Raw genomic sequence first — 18,002 nt, 5'->3', positions numbered from 1 at the left:
TTCCCACCCCAGCTCCCGGTGTTGGAGCCGCCTGGGAATTTTCTCTCCTAGGAACGGCTCCAAAAAATTCCAAACGTTTGGAGAAAAATAAAAAAAATTCCCTTCCGGGCCTGAAGGGGAAGGAGGGAAACCAGAACCTCATCCCAGGAGCTGGAAGCTCGGGATTGGGGTGGGAAAGGAAGGAATTCCCGGATCCTGACTGGGCAGAATTCCCAAGGATTGGAGCTCCCACCATTCCCAGCTGGGATCCTGGAGCCTCCTCCAGGAATTCCCACAATTTTGGCTCCTTCTCTCCAGGCCAGGAGTGGGAACACCTCAATCAGAGCCCATCCCGGGGCTCTGCTGCCTCCAGGGGTTTTTCCATGGATTTTCCTCACTTTTAGCGGGATTTGCCCCATTGCTGCTCCCCTCCGGCTCGGCAACGGCTTTTCCAGGGAAATTTCGGAAAGGAATTTTGGATCATTTTGGTCCTGGAGCCTCCAGGAGAACCCGACCCAGCCACAAATCCATGGTGGGATCACCAGAGACCTGGGATCTTCCTGGGAGCACATGGAAAAATCCCCGTTCCCAAATCCCCATCCCCGTTCCCAAATCTCCATCCCCAAAATCCCTGTTCCAAATCTCCATCCCTGTTCCCGAATCCCTATTCCCATTACCAAATCTCCATCCTCAAATCTCCATCTCCAGTTCCCCATCCCTGTTCCCAAATCTCCATCCTCATTCCCAAATCTCCATCCCCAAATCCCTGTTCCCAAATCCCCATCTCTGTTCCTAAATCTCCATCCTCATTCCCAAATCCCCAACCCCATTCCCAAATCTCCATCCCCAAATCCCCATCCCCATTCCCAAATCTCCATCCCTGTTCCCAAATCCCCATTCCCAAATCTCCATCCCCATTCCCAAATCTCCATCCCTGTTCCCAAATCTCCATCCCCATTCCCAAATTCCCATCCCCATTCCCAAATCCGCATCCCCATTCCCAAATCTCCATCCCCAAATCTCCATCCCTGTTCCCAAATCCCTACCCCCAAAATCTCCATCCCCATTCCCAAATCCCCATCCCCAAATCTCCATCCCTGTTCCCAAATCTCCATCCCCATTCCCAAATCCCCATCCCCAAATCTCCATCCCTGTTCCCAAATCCCCATCCCCATTCCTAAATCCCCATCCCCAAATCCCCATCCCCATTCCCAAATCTCCATCCCCAAATCTCCATCCCTGTTCCCAAATCCCCATTCCCAGATCCCCATTCCCAAATCCCCATCCCCAAACCTCCATCCCCAAATCCCTACCCCCAAAATCTCCATCCCCGTTCCCAAATCTCCATCCCCAAATCCCCATCCCCATTCCCAAATCCCCATCCCTGTTCCCAAATCCCCACCCCCAAATCCCCATCCCCATTCCCAACTCCCCATCCCCATTCCCAGATCTCCATCCCAATCCTCTTCTGCTCCCAAACCTTGGGACATTCCGGGAGTTTCCTCCCCAGGAAGCCCAAACTGGGAATTTTTCCCACCCGGCTGCTGTTTTGGGATTTTTTGGGATGATCCGAGTTAATCCTGATGGAGTTTTCGGGAATTGGAGCTTTTGGGGTTTTTTTTTTCCCCTCATCCCACCCCTCGTCCCTCCCGTCCTTTTCCAAAGCTGCGCCCGGCATTGGGAAAACAAATCCCGCAAGAAATCCCCCAAAACTTCCCTTTCCCAGCCGTTCCCCTGCACGAATGGGAAAAATCCCCAGGAACGAGGAAAACAGGGAAAACCTTCCCAAATCCCCCACTCCGGGAATAAAACCACATCCATCGGGATAACGAATCCCAACAGGAATCCTTGAAACCAGGGAAAAAAGAACAAAAAAAAAACCACCCTTTGGAATAAAAACATCCCTGCTCCCCAAAAAATCCCCCGGGATGGAGGGGGTGGAACAAAGATCCTACAAAATTCCCGGCGCTGACGCCAACCCCGGCTTGGGGTGACTCTTCCCAGATTTTGGGATCCGACGTCTTTTTCCCCCCCTCCCCTTCCCGGTTTTTTTATTTTTTTGGGATCATTTTCCTGCTCCGTGACGTCGCCGGCTGGCTCTGACCTCATTTTAATGAAATCATTCCCCCGAGCCCAGGAATTACGTCTGGAATTACGACTCCAACCCCGTGATCCCGCGTTTTTTTATAAATACACCGGGGAGGGGGGAAAAGGTTTCCAGAGAGGAGTGGGGAAGTGGGGGGAGGGAAAAATAAAAAAAAAAATAAAAATATCCCGGTCCTTGGGAAATAAAAAAAAAAAAATATCCCGGTCCTTGGGAAATTAAAAAAAAAAAAAAAAAATTAAATAATATAAAATTTAAAAATAAATCAGGGAACAGCCAGGGAGGAGAAGTTTGGGAAAGGCTCCTGATGCTTTTTTCCCGGGCGTGATTCCACGGCAAATCCTTCCCGTCCCAAAGCATCCAGGAAGAAGCGGGTGAGTGCCTGGATTTCATTTATTCCCCGGCTCTGCAGGAACTTTGAATATTTCAGCGTTTTCCTTGGGGAAAAAAAAAAAAAAATTCCGGGATTTGGGGTTGGTTTTTTTAGGGGGGGAAAAATAAAATAAATAAATAAGGCAGGGTAGGGGAAAGCAATCCAAGATTTTTTTGCTGTCAAGGGATTCGAAATTCCTCCCTCCTGAGAAAAAAAAAATCCCTTTTTTTATTATTATTATTATTACAGGAATTTTGGGAGGCAGGCCGTGGGAAGGATTGGGAAATCTCGGGGAAAAAGGAAAATTTAGGGAGACAAATTTAAGGATGGGGAGGAGATCAAGGTGCAGCAAACCCCCCCCACCCCGATCCCGCCTGGATTTTGGGAATCAGCCCCGGGAAAAGCTGCTCGGGGAAGCGGAGGCAGAGTTTGAAGGAGTCCCCGCAGTTTTATCCCAGACTTACTTTGGGATCCGGGGAAAATCCCGCTCCGTTCCCGCTGTTCCGCCGCCGAGGAGGGAGAGGCAGCAAATCCCGGATCCCGCTTTTCCAGAGCTGGAATTCTCCTCCTGACAAGACCGAGGGAGGGTTTTTTTGGCTTTGGGGGGGGATTTTTTTTTTTTTTTTTTTCCCAGGAGACACCAACGCTCCTCGGCAGCATCCCGATAAAATTCCTGGAAATCGCTCCCAGCGATTCCCGGCAGCTCTCCCTGCGGCGGCGCGGATTTAATTCCCATTCAATTCCCGCTGAGTTCCCATTTCCTCAGATCCGCCGCGGGTGGTTTCCTGGTTTCCTCGCCTTTTCCTGATTTTTTTTTTTTTTAAAAGCAAGGAGGGAACCCGAATTCCAGCTTTTTCTTTTTTTTTTCCCCTGCTCCATAAAAACTTCCCGGAGCACCCCGGCTCCCGGGAAAAAATAAACCCAATCCCCAAAAAAAATCCGCTTTTCCTTGCTTTTATCCCCTCCTTGGTTCCTGTTCCTTTCGCCAGGAGCAGGAATGGGTGTGGATGCGTTTTCCCCTCGTTCTGCTTTTCCCTTTGCTCAGCTGCGATTCCCGGAGGTTTTTTGTTTGTTTTTTTAAGCGGGAAAAGCTGGAAAAATCCCAGGAGCAGGAGCCTGTGGGGAAAACGCTGCTCTGGAATTCCAGGCGGGGCAGGAACATCCCGAGGATTTTCCAGCAGCTCTGGAGAGGGCTTTTGGCGACATTCCCATTCCCCGTCCAGGATTTGGGAATCACGCAGCGCCCCCCGAGGGCTGGGGGAAATTCCCAATCCCTGAATTCCCAGCCCGAGCATCCCATCCTGCAGGAGCTCCGGGAATTTGGTGAGGATGGAGCGAGGAAAAAAGCTGGGGGGGGGGGGGGGGGGGGAAGGTGGGGGGGGTCGGGATTTTGGGGTGGGAGAAATCTTCATCCTGAGTCCTTCGGGAATCTCGATCCCATGGAAAAATCCCCCTTTCCCAAATCTCCATCCCCTCTCCCAAGAAATAAATTAAACCCTGGGATGTTTAAATGGCCAGATGTGGGATTTGGGGCTGGAGGAAAGGAGAGTTCGGGGTCCTAAATGATCCCGAAATGATCCCGAAATGATCCCAAAATGATCCCGAAATCATTCCGGAATGATCCCGAAACGATCCCATGTGGAGGTTGAGTGCCTGGGAAGGGATTTCCTTCCTGGATCCTGCAGGAGCAGCTTTCCCTGGATCGTCCCGTGGCTCTTCCTGCTCCTCTCCCACCCGGATCCAGGGAAGGGTCGAGGGGTTTTTTGGGAAGGGGGAAAAGCGGGAATGGAGCGGCCGCCTGGGATTCCGAGCGAGGATCGGCGCCAAAGCTCCCCTCGGGAAGAGGGAAAAGGGAAGAGTTCAGGGATTGGAGCTCCCAAATCTCTCCCCTCGTCCATGGACAGGATGAAACTTCCCGAATTTCTCCCTCCGTAGATAAAAAAAAGGGCAGAATTGAGGGATTAAAGATCCACCGAAATTCCCTCTCCAAGGAATGGCAAAGGGCAAAGTCAAGGAAATCAATCCCAAATCAGCCCAAAATTCCCGCTCTGGGGAACAGCAAAGTTAAGGATAAAATACCTTCCCAAAATTCCCACCCCAAGGGATGGGAAAAGGCAAAATTTAGGGAATGAAACTTCCCAAATTTCCCCCTGCATGGACAATAAAGGGCAGAATTGAGGGATTAAAGCTCCACCGAAATTCCCTTTCGGAGGAATGGCAAAGGGCAGAATTGAGGGAAACAATCAGCCCAAAATTCCCACTCTGGGGAACAGCAAAGGGAAAAGTTAAGGGGGAAAAATCCTTCCCAAAATTCTCTCTCCAAGGAATGGCAAAAGGAAGAAATTCGAGGATGAAACTTCCCAAAATTCTCTCTCCAAGGGATGGAAAAGGGAAGAATTAAAGGGATAAACCTGCCTGGAATTCCCTCTCCAAGGGATGGGAAAAGGCAAAATTTAGGGAATGAAACTTCCCAAATTTCCCCCTCCATGGACAATAAAGGGGAGAATTGAGGGATTAAAGCTCCACCGAAATTCCCTCTCCGGGGAATGGCAAAGGGCAGAATTGAGGGAATCAATCCCAAATCAGCCCAAAATTCCCGCTCTGGGGAACAGCAAAGTTAAGGATAAAAGACCTTCCCAAAATTCCCACTCCAAGGGATGGTAAAAGGCAAAATTTAGGGAATGAAACTTCCCAATTTTCCCCCTCCATGGACAATAAAGGGCAGAATTGAGGGATTAAAGCTCCACCGAAATTCCCTTTCGGAGGAATGGCAAAGGGCAGAATTGAGGGAATCAATCCCAAATCAGCCCAAAATTCCCACTCTGGGGAAGAGCAAAGGGAAAAGTTAAGGGGGAAAAAACCTTCCCAAAATTCCCTCTCCAAGGGATGGCAAAAGGAAGAAATTCGAGGATGAAACTTCTCAAAATTCCCTCTCCAAGGACCAGCAAAGAGCAGACCTGAAGGGAATCGAGCTGCCCAAAATTCCCACTTCCAGGAATGGCAAAAGGCAAAATTTAGAGGATGAAACTTCCCAAATTTCCCCCTCCATGGACAATAAAGGGCAGAGGGATTAAAGATCCGCCGAAATTCCCTCTCCAAGGGATGGAAAAAGGCAGAATTGAGGGAATCGATCCCAAACCAGCCCAAAATTCCCACTCTGGGGAACAGCAAAGGGCAAATTTAAGGATAAAAGACCTTCCCAAAATTCCCTCTCCAAGGGATGGAAAAGGGAAGAATTAAAGGGATTAAACCTTCCCAAAATTCCCTCTCCAAGGGATAGGGAAAAAAGCAGAATTTAGACGGAAATTCCCAAATCCCCGCCCGCTGAGATCCCTCGGGACCGTCCCCAGCCGGGAATTGCCGTGGAAGGCGCCGGCCACAAGATGGGGCCAGAAGATTGGGAATGCCGGCAGGATTCCAGGGTTTTTTTGGGAATACCGGCAGGATTCCAGGTTTATTTTCTGGGGAATGCCAGGAGGATTCCAGGGTTTTTTTGGGAATACCGGCAGGAATCCAAGTTTATTTTCTGGGGATTGCCAGGAGGATTCCAGGGTTTTTTTGGGAATACCGGCAGGATTCCAGGTTTATTTTCTGGGGAATGCCAGGAGGATTCCAGGGGGTTTTGGGAATACCGGCAGGATTCCAGGGGTTTTTTGGGAATACCGGCAGGATTCCAGGGGTTTTTTTGGAATACCGGCAGGATTCCAGGTTTATTTCCTGGGGAATGCCAGGAGGATTCCAGGGTTTTTTTGGGAATACCGGCAGGAATCCAAGTTTATTTTCTAGGGAATGCCAGGAGGATTCCAGGGTTTTTTTGGGAATACCGGCAGGATTCCGTTTTTTTTTCTAGGGAATGCCAGGAGGATTCCAGGGTTTTTTGGGAATACCAGCAGGAATCCAAGTTTATTTTCTGGGGAATGCCAGGAGGATTCCAGGGTTTTTTGGGAATACCAGCAGGAATTCAAGTTTATTTTCTAGGGAATGCCAGGAGGATTCCAGGGGTTTTTTTGGGAATACCGGCAGGATTCCAGGTGGTTTTTTTCTGGGGAATGCCAGGAGGATTCCAGGGTTTTTTGGGAATACCGGCAGGATTCCAGGGTTTTTTTTCTGGGGAATGCCAGGAGGATTCCAGGGTTTTTTGGGAATACCGGCAGGATTCCAGGTTTTTTCTTCTGGGGAATGCCAGGAGGATTCCAGGGTTTTTTGGGAATACCGGCAGGATTCCAGGTTTTTTCTTCTGGGGAATGCCAGGAGGATTCCAGGGTGGGGGTTTTTTGGGAATGCCGGTAGGATTCCAGGGGTTTTCTGGGGAATGCCAGGAGGATTCCAGGGTGGGGTTTTTTGGGAATACCGGCAGGATTCCAGGGGTTTTTTTCTGGAGAATGACAGGAAGATTCCAGGGTTTTTTGGGGAAATGCCGGCAGGAACCCAGGGGTTTTTGGGAATGCCAGAAGGACTCCAGGAGTGGGGGGTTTTTTGGAATACCGGCAGGATTCCAGCTTCTTTTTTTCTGGGGAATGCCGGGAGGATTCCAGTTTTTTTGGGGGAATGCTGGCAGGAATCCAGGGCTTTTTCAGGGAATTCCAAGAGGATTCCAGGGTGTTTTTTTGGGAATACCGGCAGGATTCCAGGTTTTTTTCCTGGGGAATGCCGGCAGGATTCCAGGGGTTTTTTTTGGGAATGCCAGGAGGATTCCAGGGTTTTTTTGGGAATGCCGGCAGGATTCCAGGCGGTTTTTTTCTGGGGAATGCCAGGAGGATTCCAGGGTTTTTTTGGGAATACCGGCAGGATTCCAGGTTTATTTTCTGGGGAATGCCAGGAGGATTCCAGGGTGGGGGTTTTTTGGGAATGCCGGTAGGATTCCAGGGTTTTTCTGGGGAATGCCAGGAGGATTCCAGGGTTTTTTTGGGAATACCGGCAGGATTCCAGGTTTTTTTTTTTCTGGAGAATGACAGGAAGATTCCAGGTTTTTTGGGGGAATGCCGGCAGGAATCCAGGGTTTTTTCGGGGAATGCTGGCAGGAATCCAGGGTTTTTTCGGGGAATGCCAAGAGGATTCCAGGGTGTTTTTTGGGAATACTGGCAGGATTCCCGGCGCTTGGAGAGCCCACGCGGCCTCGGGGCTGGCTGGGGACATTTCTCCCCTCCTGGGAATTGTCGCTGGAGAGCCTCGGTGGGTTTTTGGTGGATTTTTGGAGAGTCCGGGTGGGAATAAAGGGAGATGGGGGAGGGTTTGTGGAGCGGGAGAGTTTTCCAGGGATTTACAGCACCCGAAAATGGGCCCCAAAAAAGCCAAAAAAGAGCCAAAAATGATCCCCAAAATGGCCGTGTTTGAAACAGGAGGATCCTGGGATGGAGAAACCCCCGGAGCAGCCGAGGCCAGGGCTGGGAAGGGGACATGGGGACATCACCAGGGACAGCATTCCCACTTCTTTCTGGGATGGGCTGGGGTGGGATGGGCTTGAGGGACATCTCTGGTGGCTTCAGGGCGAGCAGGGGACAGGGAATGTCACCTCCGGGACACCCCCAGGAGAGGGAGAGGGATCCACGGGGATCGACCCCGGGGTCCAGACCGGGTCTCCTGCGGCAGGGACGGGTGTTCCATGAAGGAAAGGACAAATCCTCCCCTCCATGGAAGCTCCATGGAAGCTCCATGGAAGCTCCACACAGAAGCAAAGGCCAAATCCTCTCGTCCATGGAAGCTCCATGGAAGTTCCATGAAGGAAAGCCAAATCTTCCTCTCCATGGAAGTTCCATGGAAGTTCCACAAAAGAAGGCCAGATCCTCTTCTCCATGGCGGCTCTGTGGAAGCTCCATGGAAGTTCCATCAAGGAAAGGCCAAGTTCTCCGCTCCATGGAAGTTCCATCAAGGAAAGGCCAAATCTTCCGCTCCATGGAAGTTCCATGAAGAAAAGCCAAATCTTCCTCTCCATGGAAGCTCCATGAAGGAAGGGCCAAATCCTCTCATCCATGGAAGCTCTGTGGAAGCTCCATGGAAGCAAAGGCAAAATCCTCTCGTCCATGGAAGTTCCATGGAAGTTCCACAAAAGAAGTCCAAATCCTCTTCTCCATGGCAGCTCTGTGGAAGCTCCATGGAAGTTCCATCAAGGAAAGGCCAAATCTTCCTCTCCATGGAAGTTCCATGGAAGTTCCATGAAGGAAAGGCCAAATCCTCTTGTCCATGGAAACTCCGTGAAAGTTCTGTGAGGGAAAGGCCAAATCCTTCCCTCCATGGAAGTTCCATGGAAGTTCCATGAAGGAAAGGCCAAATCCTCTTGTCCATGGAAACTCTGTGGAAGTTCCGTGAAGGAAGGGCCGAATCCTTCCCTCCATGGAAACTCTGCAAAAGTTCCGTGAGGGAAAGGCCAAATCCTCTTGTCCATGGAAGCTCTGCAAAAGTTCCGTGAGGGAAGCGCCAAATCCTTCCCTCCATGGAAGCTCCATGGAAGTTCCATGAAGGAAAGGCCGAATCCTATTTTCCAGGGAAGCTCTGTGGAAGCTCCATGGAAGCAAAGGCCAAATCCTCTCGTCCACGGAAGTTCCACAAAGGAAAGGCTAAATCCTCCTGTCCATGGAAGCTCCGTGGAAGTTCCATGAAGGAAAGGCCAAGTCCTCCTCTCCATGGAACTTCTGTGGAATCTCCATGGAAGCAAGGGCCAAATCTTCTTGTCCATGGAAGTTCCATGCAAAGGAAAGGGCAAATCTTCCTCCCTGTGGAAACCCTGTGGAAGCTCCATGGAAACAAAGACCAAATCCTCTCGTCCATGGAAACTCCATGAAGGAAAGGCCAAATCCTCTTGTCCATGGAAGTTCCATGGAAGTTCCACAGAAGTTCCATGGAAGTTCCGTGGAAGCTCCATGGAAGCAAATGCTAAATCCTCTTTTCCATTGAAGTTCCATGGAAGTTCCATGGAAGTTCCATGAAGGAAAGGCCAAATCCTCTTGCCCATGGAAGCTCCATGGAAACTCCATGAAGGAAAGGCCAAATCCTCTTGCCCATGGAAGTTCCATGGAAGCTCCATGGAAGCAAAGGCCAAGTCCTCCCCTCCATGGAAGTTCCATGGAAGCTCCATGGAAGCAAAGGCCAAATCTTCACCTCCATGGAAGCTCCATGGAAGCAAAGGCCAAGTCCTCCCCTCCATGGAAGCTCCATGGAAGCGAAGGCCAAGTCCTCCCCTCCATGGAAGCTCCATGGAAGCAAAGGCCAAATCTTCACCTCCATGGAAGCTCCATGGAAGCAAAGGCCAAGTCCTCCCCTCCATGGAAGCTCCATGGAAGCGAAGGCCAAGTCCTCTCCTCCATGGAAGCTCCATGGAAGCAAAGGCCAAATCTTCACCTCCATGGAAGCTCCATGGAAGCAAAGGCCAAGTCCTCCCCTCCATGGAAGCTCCATGGAAGCGAAGGCCAAGTCCTCTCCTCCATGGAAGCTCCATGGAAGCAAAGGCCAAATCTTCACCTCCATGGAAGCTCCATGGAAGCAAAGGCCAAGTCCTCCCCTCCATGGAAGCTCCATGGAAGCAAAGACCAAATCTTCACCTCCATGGAAGCTCCATGGAAGCAAAGGCCAAGTCCTCTCCTCCATGGAAGCTCCATGGAAGCGAAGGCCAAGTCCTCTCCTCCATGGAAGCTCCATGGAAGCAAAGGCCAAATCTTCACCTCCATGCAATCTCCATGGAAGCAAAGGCCAAGTCCTCTCCTCCATGGAAGCTCCACGGAAGCTCCATGGAAGCGAATCTCCTTGGACACTCCACCTCCCGCCAGCACCCCAAAACCAAGGGCTGGGGGTTGCATCCCAAGGAAGCTCCTTCCCACCTGTCCTAACCTGGGACCTGGGAGGTGACCCCAAGACTTCAGGGATTGGGAAGGGGATGAGGAGAGGCCGGATCTCCCCCGGTGCCGCGGGGAGCTCACGTCGCTCTCCGCCCTCCCCTCGGTGTCTCCACGGCCAGGCCACCGCCATGTCCCACCCCAGGCTGCTGCTCCTCCTCGTCCTGCTCGGAGCCGCCGGCGCCGGCCGCGCCCTGAGCTTCTCCAACGCCGCCTCCGTCTTCAGCTGCCTCAACGCCGCCCTGTCGGAAGCGCGGAAGATCCGCCCCGAGGAAAACGCCGTCCTGGAGAAGCGCGGCTCCGAGTGGCCGTCCCTGGAGGAGGCCTCCGAGGAGGAGGAGGAGGAGGAGGACGGGGAGGAGGAAGAGCTTGGGAAAAGGACATTCCCGGGGGACGGCCACCACAGGTACGCGTCCCAGGCGCAGGCCAAGGGCAAGAGCCACCAGAACCGGGCCAAGAGCGACCGGCGCACCAAGGTGACGCTGTCCCTCGACGTCCCCACCAACATCATGAACATCCTCTTCAACATCGCCAAGGCCAAGAACTTGCGGGCCAAGGCGGCGGCCAACGCCCACCTCATGGCGCAGATCGGGCGCAGGAAGTGACCGGGCCACCGCCGCCGCCGCCGGAGGGGACCGATGGCCCGGGGTGACATCAGCGCCGTCCGTCTTCGACCCCTCGAGCCGCCTCGCGTCCACCTTGTTCCTCTTCCTCTCCTCTCCTCCTCTCCTGTCCTCTCCTCCCCGCCCTCCCTCCCTCATTCCTTCCGGACGTTTCCAGAGGTTCCTGTCCCCACCGGGGCACGGGGGACGCGTCTCCCACCCGGGAAGGTTCCTGATTAAAGCTGCCATCTCTGGAGTTTCCCAATGCTTTGTTGTCTCATCTCCCGCCCCGGCTGCTCCGTGGGGGTTCCGAAACCTCCCTCAGCTCGGCCTCGTGGTCCTCCCAAAATCCCGCAGGGAGCTGTCCCCGCCACGGCCACCAACCCGCTGGGAAGGGAAAAGGACAGGGACAACCCCAGGAGGGGTTTCCCAGCTCCTCCTCCTGGGTTTTCCGTGAGTTTGTCACCAGCACCTTCAGCATCAGCTTCCCCACCCACATGGTCCTGGTGTCCCCTGATGTGTCCTGGCCAGGGTCACCCACAGCCTCAGTGTCCCCAGGTGGCTCCTGGGCAGGGTCACCCCATGGCCTCAGTGTCCCCTGATGGGTCCTGGCCAAGGTCACCTGCGTGGTCCTGGTGTCCCCTGATGGGTCCTGGGCAGGGTCGCTCCACGGCCTCAGTGTCCCCAGATGTGTCCTGGGCAGCATCACTCACGTGGTCCTGGTGTCCCCTGGTGTCCCCTGATGTGTCCTGGGCAGGGTCACCATGACCTCAGTGTCCCCAGATGTATCCTGGCCAAGGTGACCCCACAGCCTCAGTGTCCCCAGATGTGTCCTGGCCAAGGTGACCCCACAGCCTCAGTGTCCCCAGATGTGTCCTGGCCAAGGTGACCCCACAGCCTCAGTGTCCCCAGATGTGTCCTGGCCAAGGTGACCCCACAGCCTCAGTGTCCCCAGATGTGTCCTGGCCAAGGTGACCCCACAGCCTCAGTGTCCCCAGATGTGTCCTGGCCAAGGTCACACCACGGTCCTGGTGTCCCCGCACGGGTCCTGGCCAGTGTCACCCATGGCCTCAGTGTCCCCTGATGGATCCCGGCCAGGGTCACCCCATGGCCTCAGTGTCCCCTGATGTGTCCTGGCCAGGGTCACCCCACATGGTCCTGGTGTCCCCAGACGGATCCCGGCAAGGTGACCCCACAGCCTCAGTGTCCCCAGATGGGTCCTGGCCAGGGTGACCCCAAGGCCCTTGTGTCCCCACACAGGTCCTGGCCCAGGTGACACCATGATCCCGGTGTCCCCACACGGGTCCTGGCCCAGGTGACACCATGATCCCGGTGTCCCCAGATGGATCCTGGCCCAGGTGACACCATGGTCCCGGTGTCCCCACACGGGTCCTGGCCAAGGTGACACCATGATCCCAGTGTCCCCACACAGGTCCTGGCCCAGGTGACACCATGGTCCTGTGTCCCCAGATGTGTCCTGGCCCAGGTGACACCATGGTCCCGGTGTCCCCACACAGGTCCTGGCCCAGGTGACACCATGGTCCTGTGTCCCCAGATGTGTCCTGGCCAAGGTGACAGCATGATCCCGGTGTCCCCACACAGGTCCTGGCCCAGGTGACACCATGATCCCGGTGTCCCCAGATGTGTCCTGGCCAAGGTGACACCACGGTCCCGGTGTCCCCAGATGTGTCCTGGCCCAGGTGACACCATGATCCCAGTGTCCCCACACGGGTCCTGGCCAAGGTGACACCATGGTCCCGGTGTCCCCAGATGGATCCTGACCAAGGTGACACCATGGTCCCGGTGTCCCCAGATGGATCCTGACCAAGGTGACACCATGATCCTGTGTCCCCAGATGTGTCCTGGCCCAGGTGACACCATGGTCCCGGTGTCCCCACATGGATCCTGGCCAAGGTGACACCATGGTCCCGGTGTCCCCACATGGATCCTGGCCCAGGTGACACCATGATCCTGTGTCCCCACACGGGTCCTGACCAACGTGACACCATGGTCCCGGTGTCCCCAGATGTGTCCTGGCCCAGGTGACACCATGATCCCGGTGTCCCCAGATGTGTCCTGACCAAGGTGACACCATGGTCCCGGTGTCCCCAGATGGATCCTGGCCAAGGTGACACCATGATCCTGTGTCCCCACACGGGTCCTGACCAAGGTGACACCATGGTCCCGGTGTCCCCACACGGGTCCTGGCCAAGGTGACACCATGATCCCAGTGTCCACAGATGGATCCTGGCCAAGGTGACACCATGATCCCGGTGTCCCCAGATGTGTCCTGGCCCAGGTGACACCACGGTCCCGGTGTCCCCACACAGGTCCTGGCCCAGGTGACACCATGATCCCGGCGTCCCCAGATGGATCCTGGCCCAGGTGACACCATGATCTCAGTGTCTCCACACAGGTCCTGGCCAAGGTGACACCATGGTCCTGTGTCCCCAGATGTGTCCTGGCCCAGGTGACACCATGGTCCCGGTGTCCCCAGATGGATCCTGGCCCAGGTGACACCACGGTCCCGGTGTCCCCAGATGTGTCCTGGCCAAGGTGACACCATGGTCCTGTGTCCCCAGATGTGTCCTGGCCCAGGTGACACCATGGTCCCGGTGTCCCCACACGGGTCCTGGCCAAGGTGACAGCATGGTCCTGGTGTCCCCACACGGGTCCTGGCCAGTGTCACGCCACAGCCTCAGGTGGGTTTGTATCCCTGGAGTCTCCGGTGGCTCCGTGGCTGCTCCAAACCCACCCTGTGTCCCACCCCACATTCCCGCCTGTCCCTTCCCACTTCCCCACCGCTCCGCCTCGGTTTTCCGGCCGGTCCATCCTCAGCCCTTCCCCCGCAGCCCCTCCGCGCTCATCCCGCTCTTCCCCGGCCCTCGGAATGTTCATCCCTTTCTCTCCACATCCTCCTCATCCCCGCACGCAGCAGGGTTTGGGAGGCGGAGAGAAATTCGGGAAAGAGGTTCGGCGCTTTTTCCCCAGGAGATGAGATCCCACCAGCCCCATGGCCACGGGGACATTCCAGGGACAGCCAGGGGGTCGGAAACGTCCTGGTGGGTCGGAAATGTCCTGGAGAGTCTCCAGAGGGACCACGACCTCCTGCCTCAGCTCCAAGGGTGCACGGTGGGGGATTCTTTTCCCATTGCAATCCGCCGGAATCTTGGATTCTGTGGATTCTGGTAGCCCGGCAAATTCCCAGATTCTCATCCAGCAGCACACGGACATCAGCGCCATTTTCCATGCAGGGAAACCGAGGCACGGGAAGAACAAGGTCAATCCCTTCCTCGAAAGCTTTCTCTCCACATCCTCCTCATCCCCGCACGCAGCAGGGTTTGGGAGGCGGAGAGAAATTTGGGAAAGAGGTTTGGCACTTTTTCCCCAGGAGATGAGATCCCACCAGCCCCATGGCCACGGGGATGTTCCAGGGACAGCCAGAGGGTGGGAAACGTCCTGGTGGGTCGGAAATGTCCTGGCGAGTCTCCAGAGGGACCACGACCTCCTGCCTCAGCTCCAAGGGTGCACGGTGGGGGTTCTTTTCCCATTGCAATCCACCGGAATCTTGGATTCTGTGGATTTCAATAGCCCGGCAAATTCCCAGATTCTCATCCGGCAGCACACGGACATCCACACCATTCTCCATCCAGGGAAACTGAGGCACGGGAAGAACAAGGTCTCCCCGGCTCCGTGTCCTCTGTGGCCTGTCCAGGTGTCCCCAGGTTTTCCAGGCTCAGGGGATCCTTGGAAGGAGGGACAGAGGGATTTGTTGAGCCGAGGGGGAAATCCCTGCTTTGAGCAGAAAGTTGGGAGATTTTCCAGAGGGATCCCAGGTTGGGAACTGCTTGGGATCCTTCCCCAGCTCCTGGCTGGACAAGGAGAACAAATAATTAACCCTTCCCTAATTAACCCATCCCAAATGGATCCTTCCCTAATGAATCCTTCCCTAATTAACCCATCCTAAATGGATCTTCCCAAATGGATCCTTCCCTAATTAACCCATTCCAAATGGATTCTTCCCTAATTAACCCTTCCCAAATGGATCCTTCTCAAAATGGTTCTTCCCAAGTGGATCCTTCCCTAATTAACCCATTCCAAATGGATTCTTCCCAAATTAACCCTTCCCAAGTGGATCCTTCCCTAATGAATCCTTCCCAAATTGACCCTTCCCAAATGGATCTTTCCAAAAGGAACCTTCCCAAATGGATCCTTTGCAAATGAACCCTTCCCAAATCGACCCTTCCCTAATTAACCCTTCCCAAATGGATCTTTCCAAAAGGAACCTTCCCAAATGGATCCTTTGCAAATGAACCCTTCCCAAATCGACCCTTCCCTAATTAACCCTTCCCAAATGGATCCTTCCCAAAATGAATCCTACCCAAATTAACCCCTCCCAAAGGGATCTTTCTCAGATTAATCCCTCCCAAGCTGAGCTTCTCAAATTTATCTTTCCCAAACGGATCCTTCCCAAAATTATTCCTTCCCAAATTAACCCATCCCACATGGATCCTTCCCGAACTGACCCTTCCCGAATTAATCCTTCCCTAATTAACCCTTCCCAAATGGATCTTCCCAAATGGATCCTTCCCAAATTAACCCATCCCAAATGGACCCTTTCCTAATTAACCCTTCCCAAATGGATCTTCCCAAAAGGAACTTTCCCAAATGGATCCTTTGCAAATGAACCCTTCCCAAATTAACACTTCCTTAATTGATCCTTCCCTAATTAACCCTTCCCAAATTAACCCATCCCTAATGGATCCTTCCCGAACTGACCCTTCCCGAATTAATCCTTCCCTAATTAACCCTTCCCAAATGGATCTTCCCAAATTAACCATTCCCTAATTGATCCTTCCCAAATTAACCATTCCCTAATTAACCCTTCCCAAATGGATCTTCCCAAATTAACCATTCCCTAATTGATCCTTCCCAAATTAACCATTCCCGAATTAACCATTCCCAAATTAACCCTTCCCTAACGGATCCTTCCCAGGCTCCGGGATCGGGGTGCCCGGAAGGGCTGAAGCCCTGGCAGATTTCCTGAGGAAAAGGGATGGGAATGGGATGGGAAGGGACACGGAGGGATGGAAAAGTCCCCTCCCCAGCGGTGTTCCAGCTCCCTCATTCCCTCTGGAAGCGGGATCCAGCTCCGTGAGGACGGCTTTGGATTTTCATCATCCAGGGTTTTGGGGTCAGGGAGGAAGAGGATTCAAAATTCAGGATTATTTGGGTCCAAGGAGCTGGAGCTGCTCTGGAGCTGGGGGGGATTTTCATGGATCCAGTGCTGGAAGAACCATTCCAGTCCCGTGATCCCAACCCAGCAAGTCCTGCCCACCCCCAGGAATTCCAGCCTTGGGAAAATGAGGATGGGAAAGCAGAAATCCCATTCCCAGCCCTGCAGGTTGCAAGGGAAGTTTGGGAAATGAGCTTTATCCTTTAAATAAATTCATTTTATTAATGGATTCCCTCCCCACCCCCCCCAAAAAAAATGGAAATAATTTTCCTGAATTCAGGGGAAGAGCTGATGGATGCTGTAGGGAAACCGGCGCTGAGTGAGGATTTAAAAGCCAAGAAAATTCCAAATTCCAAGGATTTGGGAATCCTTCGAGGCACCTCCATCTCCCACCTTGGCATTCCCAGAAATCCCAGAACTTTTCCAGCGCATTTTTGTGTCCACCCGACCCATGAGTCCCTCTCTGCCGCCAACCAACAATTCCAGGAGAGCATCATTCCCGCGGTTCCAGCGTGATCCAGGGGGGTTTTTTTGGGATCTTCCGGACCTGTTTGGGCGCGGTGCTCCCACTTCCAGCCGGGTGAAATCCGCAAAGGGCGGATTTGGAGGAGCCCCAAGATTCCATCGGTGTCGGCGTCCCACATCCATGACATCCACAGCTCCCAGGAGAGGAAGGCAGAGCTGGAATTCTCCCTTCCCAAAGCTCCTGGAAGCTCCTTCTCTGCTGGAACTTTTCCCACCTCCTGAAAAAAAACCTGCTGGGGAGGTTTGGAAAAGCCTCGTTCCCTCTGCTGGGAACGCTCCAAGGAAAAGGGCAGCGGGGGGAGAGGCAGCTCCCGGGATTTCCCACCTCGGTGAGGAACGGCACAGGGAAATTGGGATTTAAATCCAGCTCAGGTCAGTTAAACATTCCCGAGCCAGCCCTTCGATTCCAGCCTGATCCAGCTTTTTTCCCCCTCAGATTTTTTCCCTTGGATTCCTTTCTTTTTTATTTTTCCCTGCCCAGCTGCTTTTCTTGGCTCCCTCCCGGCACGGGGAATCCCCAGAGGAGGAGGAATTGCCCCGCTGCAATCCAGGGAAAGGCAGAGGCCAGGCTCCATCCCCTTTTCCAGCTCGTTCGCAGCTTCCAGGGATTCTCGCGTCACGTCTGGGAGCGGCCATCCGGCAGCAGGAGAGGCAAGGAATTGGTTTTTTTTTTACAGGAGGCTGAGAGAGCCAAAGCGCTGGAATTCCCATCTCCATCCCAGTTAAATTCCCGGCCCTGGCAGCGGGACGGGGATCGCTTTAGCAGGAAGGGGCGGTTTAAGGATTCCTTTGGGAAAAACGGATTGAAGGGAAAGGCGAAAGCGTGACAAAGCTCCTTGGCAAAGCTCAGCCCGCAGCTTTTACTGGATGGGGGAAAAAGGGAAACGAAAGCTGGGTTTGAGCCGCGTGGAAGGAAAAAGGGATGGAAAAAGGAGCTGAGCGTGGAGGTTGGGAAGGGGAGAGGACAAAAGGAATGAGGGAGATTGTCCCGCAGAATCCCGAGGTTCAGATGGATTCATCAAACTGAGCCCCTGCATCAACGGTTTAAAGGTTTTAAACCTTTAAATTAAAAAAAAAAAATAAATTAAATTCCAATTGAAGCGCTTCGCTAACAGTTTGACACAGGGTTCTGTGGGATTCGCTGTCGGCACAGAGTAATTCTCCCAGTGTCCCAGCTGTGAATGGAACAGGGATGGGGGCATTCCCGCAGGCTGGAATGCTGTGGGAGCAGGGAAAATAAAGCTGGAGTCGCTCCACGAGGGGTCAGCTCCCGTGGAGAGAATTGGAGGTTCCAGATACCCCAAAAACTCCGGGATTTTTCCCCCCCAAAATCCCTCTCCTCCCCTCGGGACACGGC

The 18,002-nt window shown here is 53.7% G+C and overlaps 1 protein-coding gene across 1 annotated transcript; it reads left to right on the top strand.

Moving 5' to 3' along the window:
* The first annotated feature begins 2,331 nt into the window (after positions 1-2,331).
* On the top strand, positions 2,332-10,887 carry UCN3 (urocortin 3). The gene is made up of 2 exons (XM_040063180.1): positions 2,332-2,457; positions 10,405-10,887. The coding sequence occupies exon 2, from the start codon at positions 10,414-10,416 to the stop codon at positions 10,885-10,887; it is 474 nt and encodes a 157-aa protein (XP_039919114.1). The 5' UTR covers positions 2,332-2,457; positions 10,405-10,413.
* The last annotated feature ends 7,115 nt before the right edge of the window (positions 10,888-18,002 follow it).

This window comes from Hirundo rustica, chromosome 4 (genome assembly GCF_015227805.2).
Source record: "Hirundo rustica isolate bHirRus1 chromosome 4, bHirRus1.pri.v3, whole genome shotgun sequence".
In the NCBI taxonomy this organism is placed as follows: Eukaryota; Metazoa; Chordata; class Aves; order Passeriformes; family Hirundinidae; genus Hirundo; species Hirundo rustica.
This window is presented reverse-complemented; position numbering and strand designations above follow the sequence as displayed.

What these genes read in the sequence shown, in the direction of transcription:
- UCN3 (XM_040063180.1), top strand. Translation starts at nt 10,414, where the DNA reads ATGTCCCACCCCAGGCTGCTGCTCCTCCTCGTCCTGCTCGGAGCCGCC.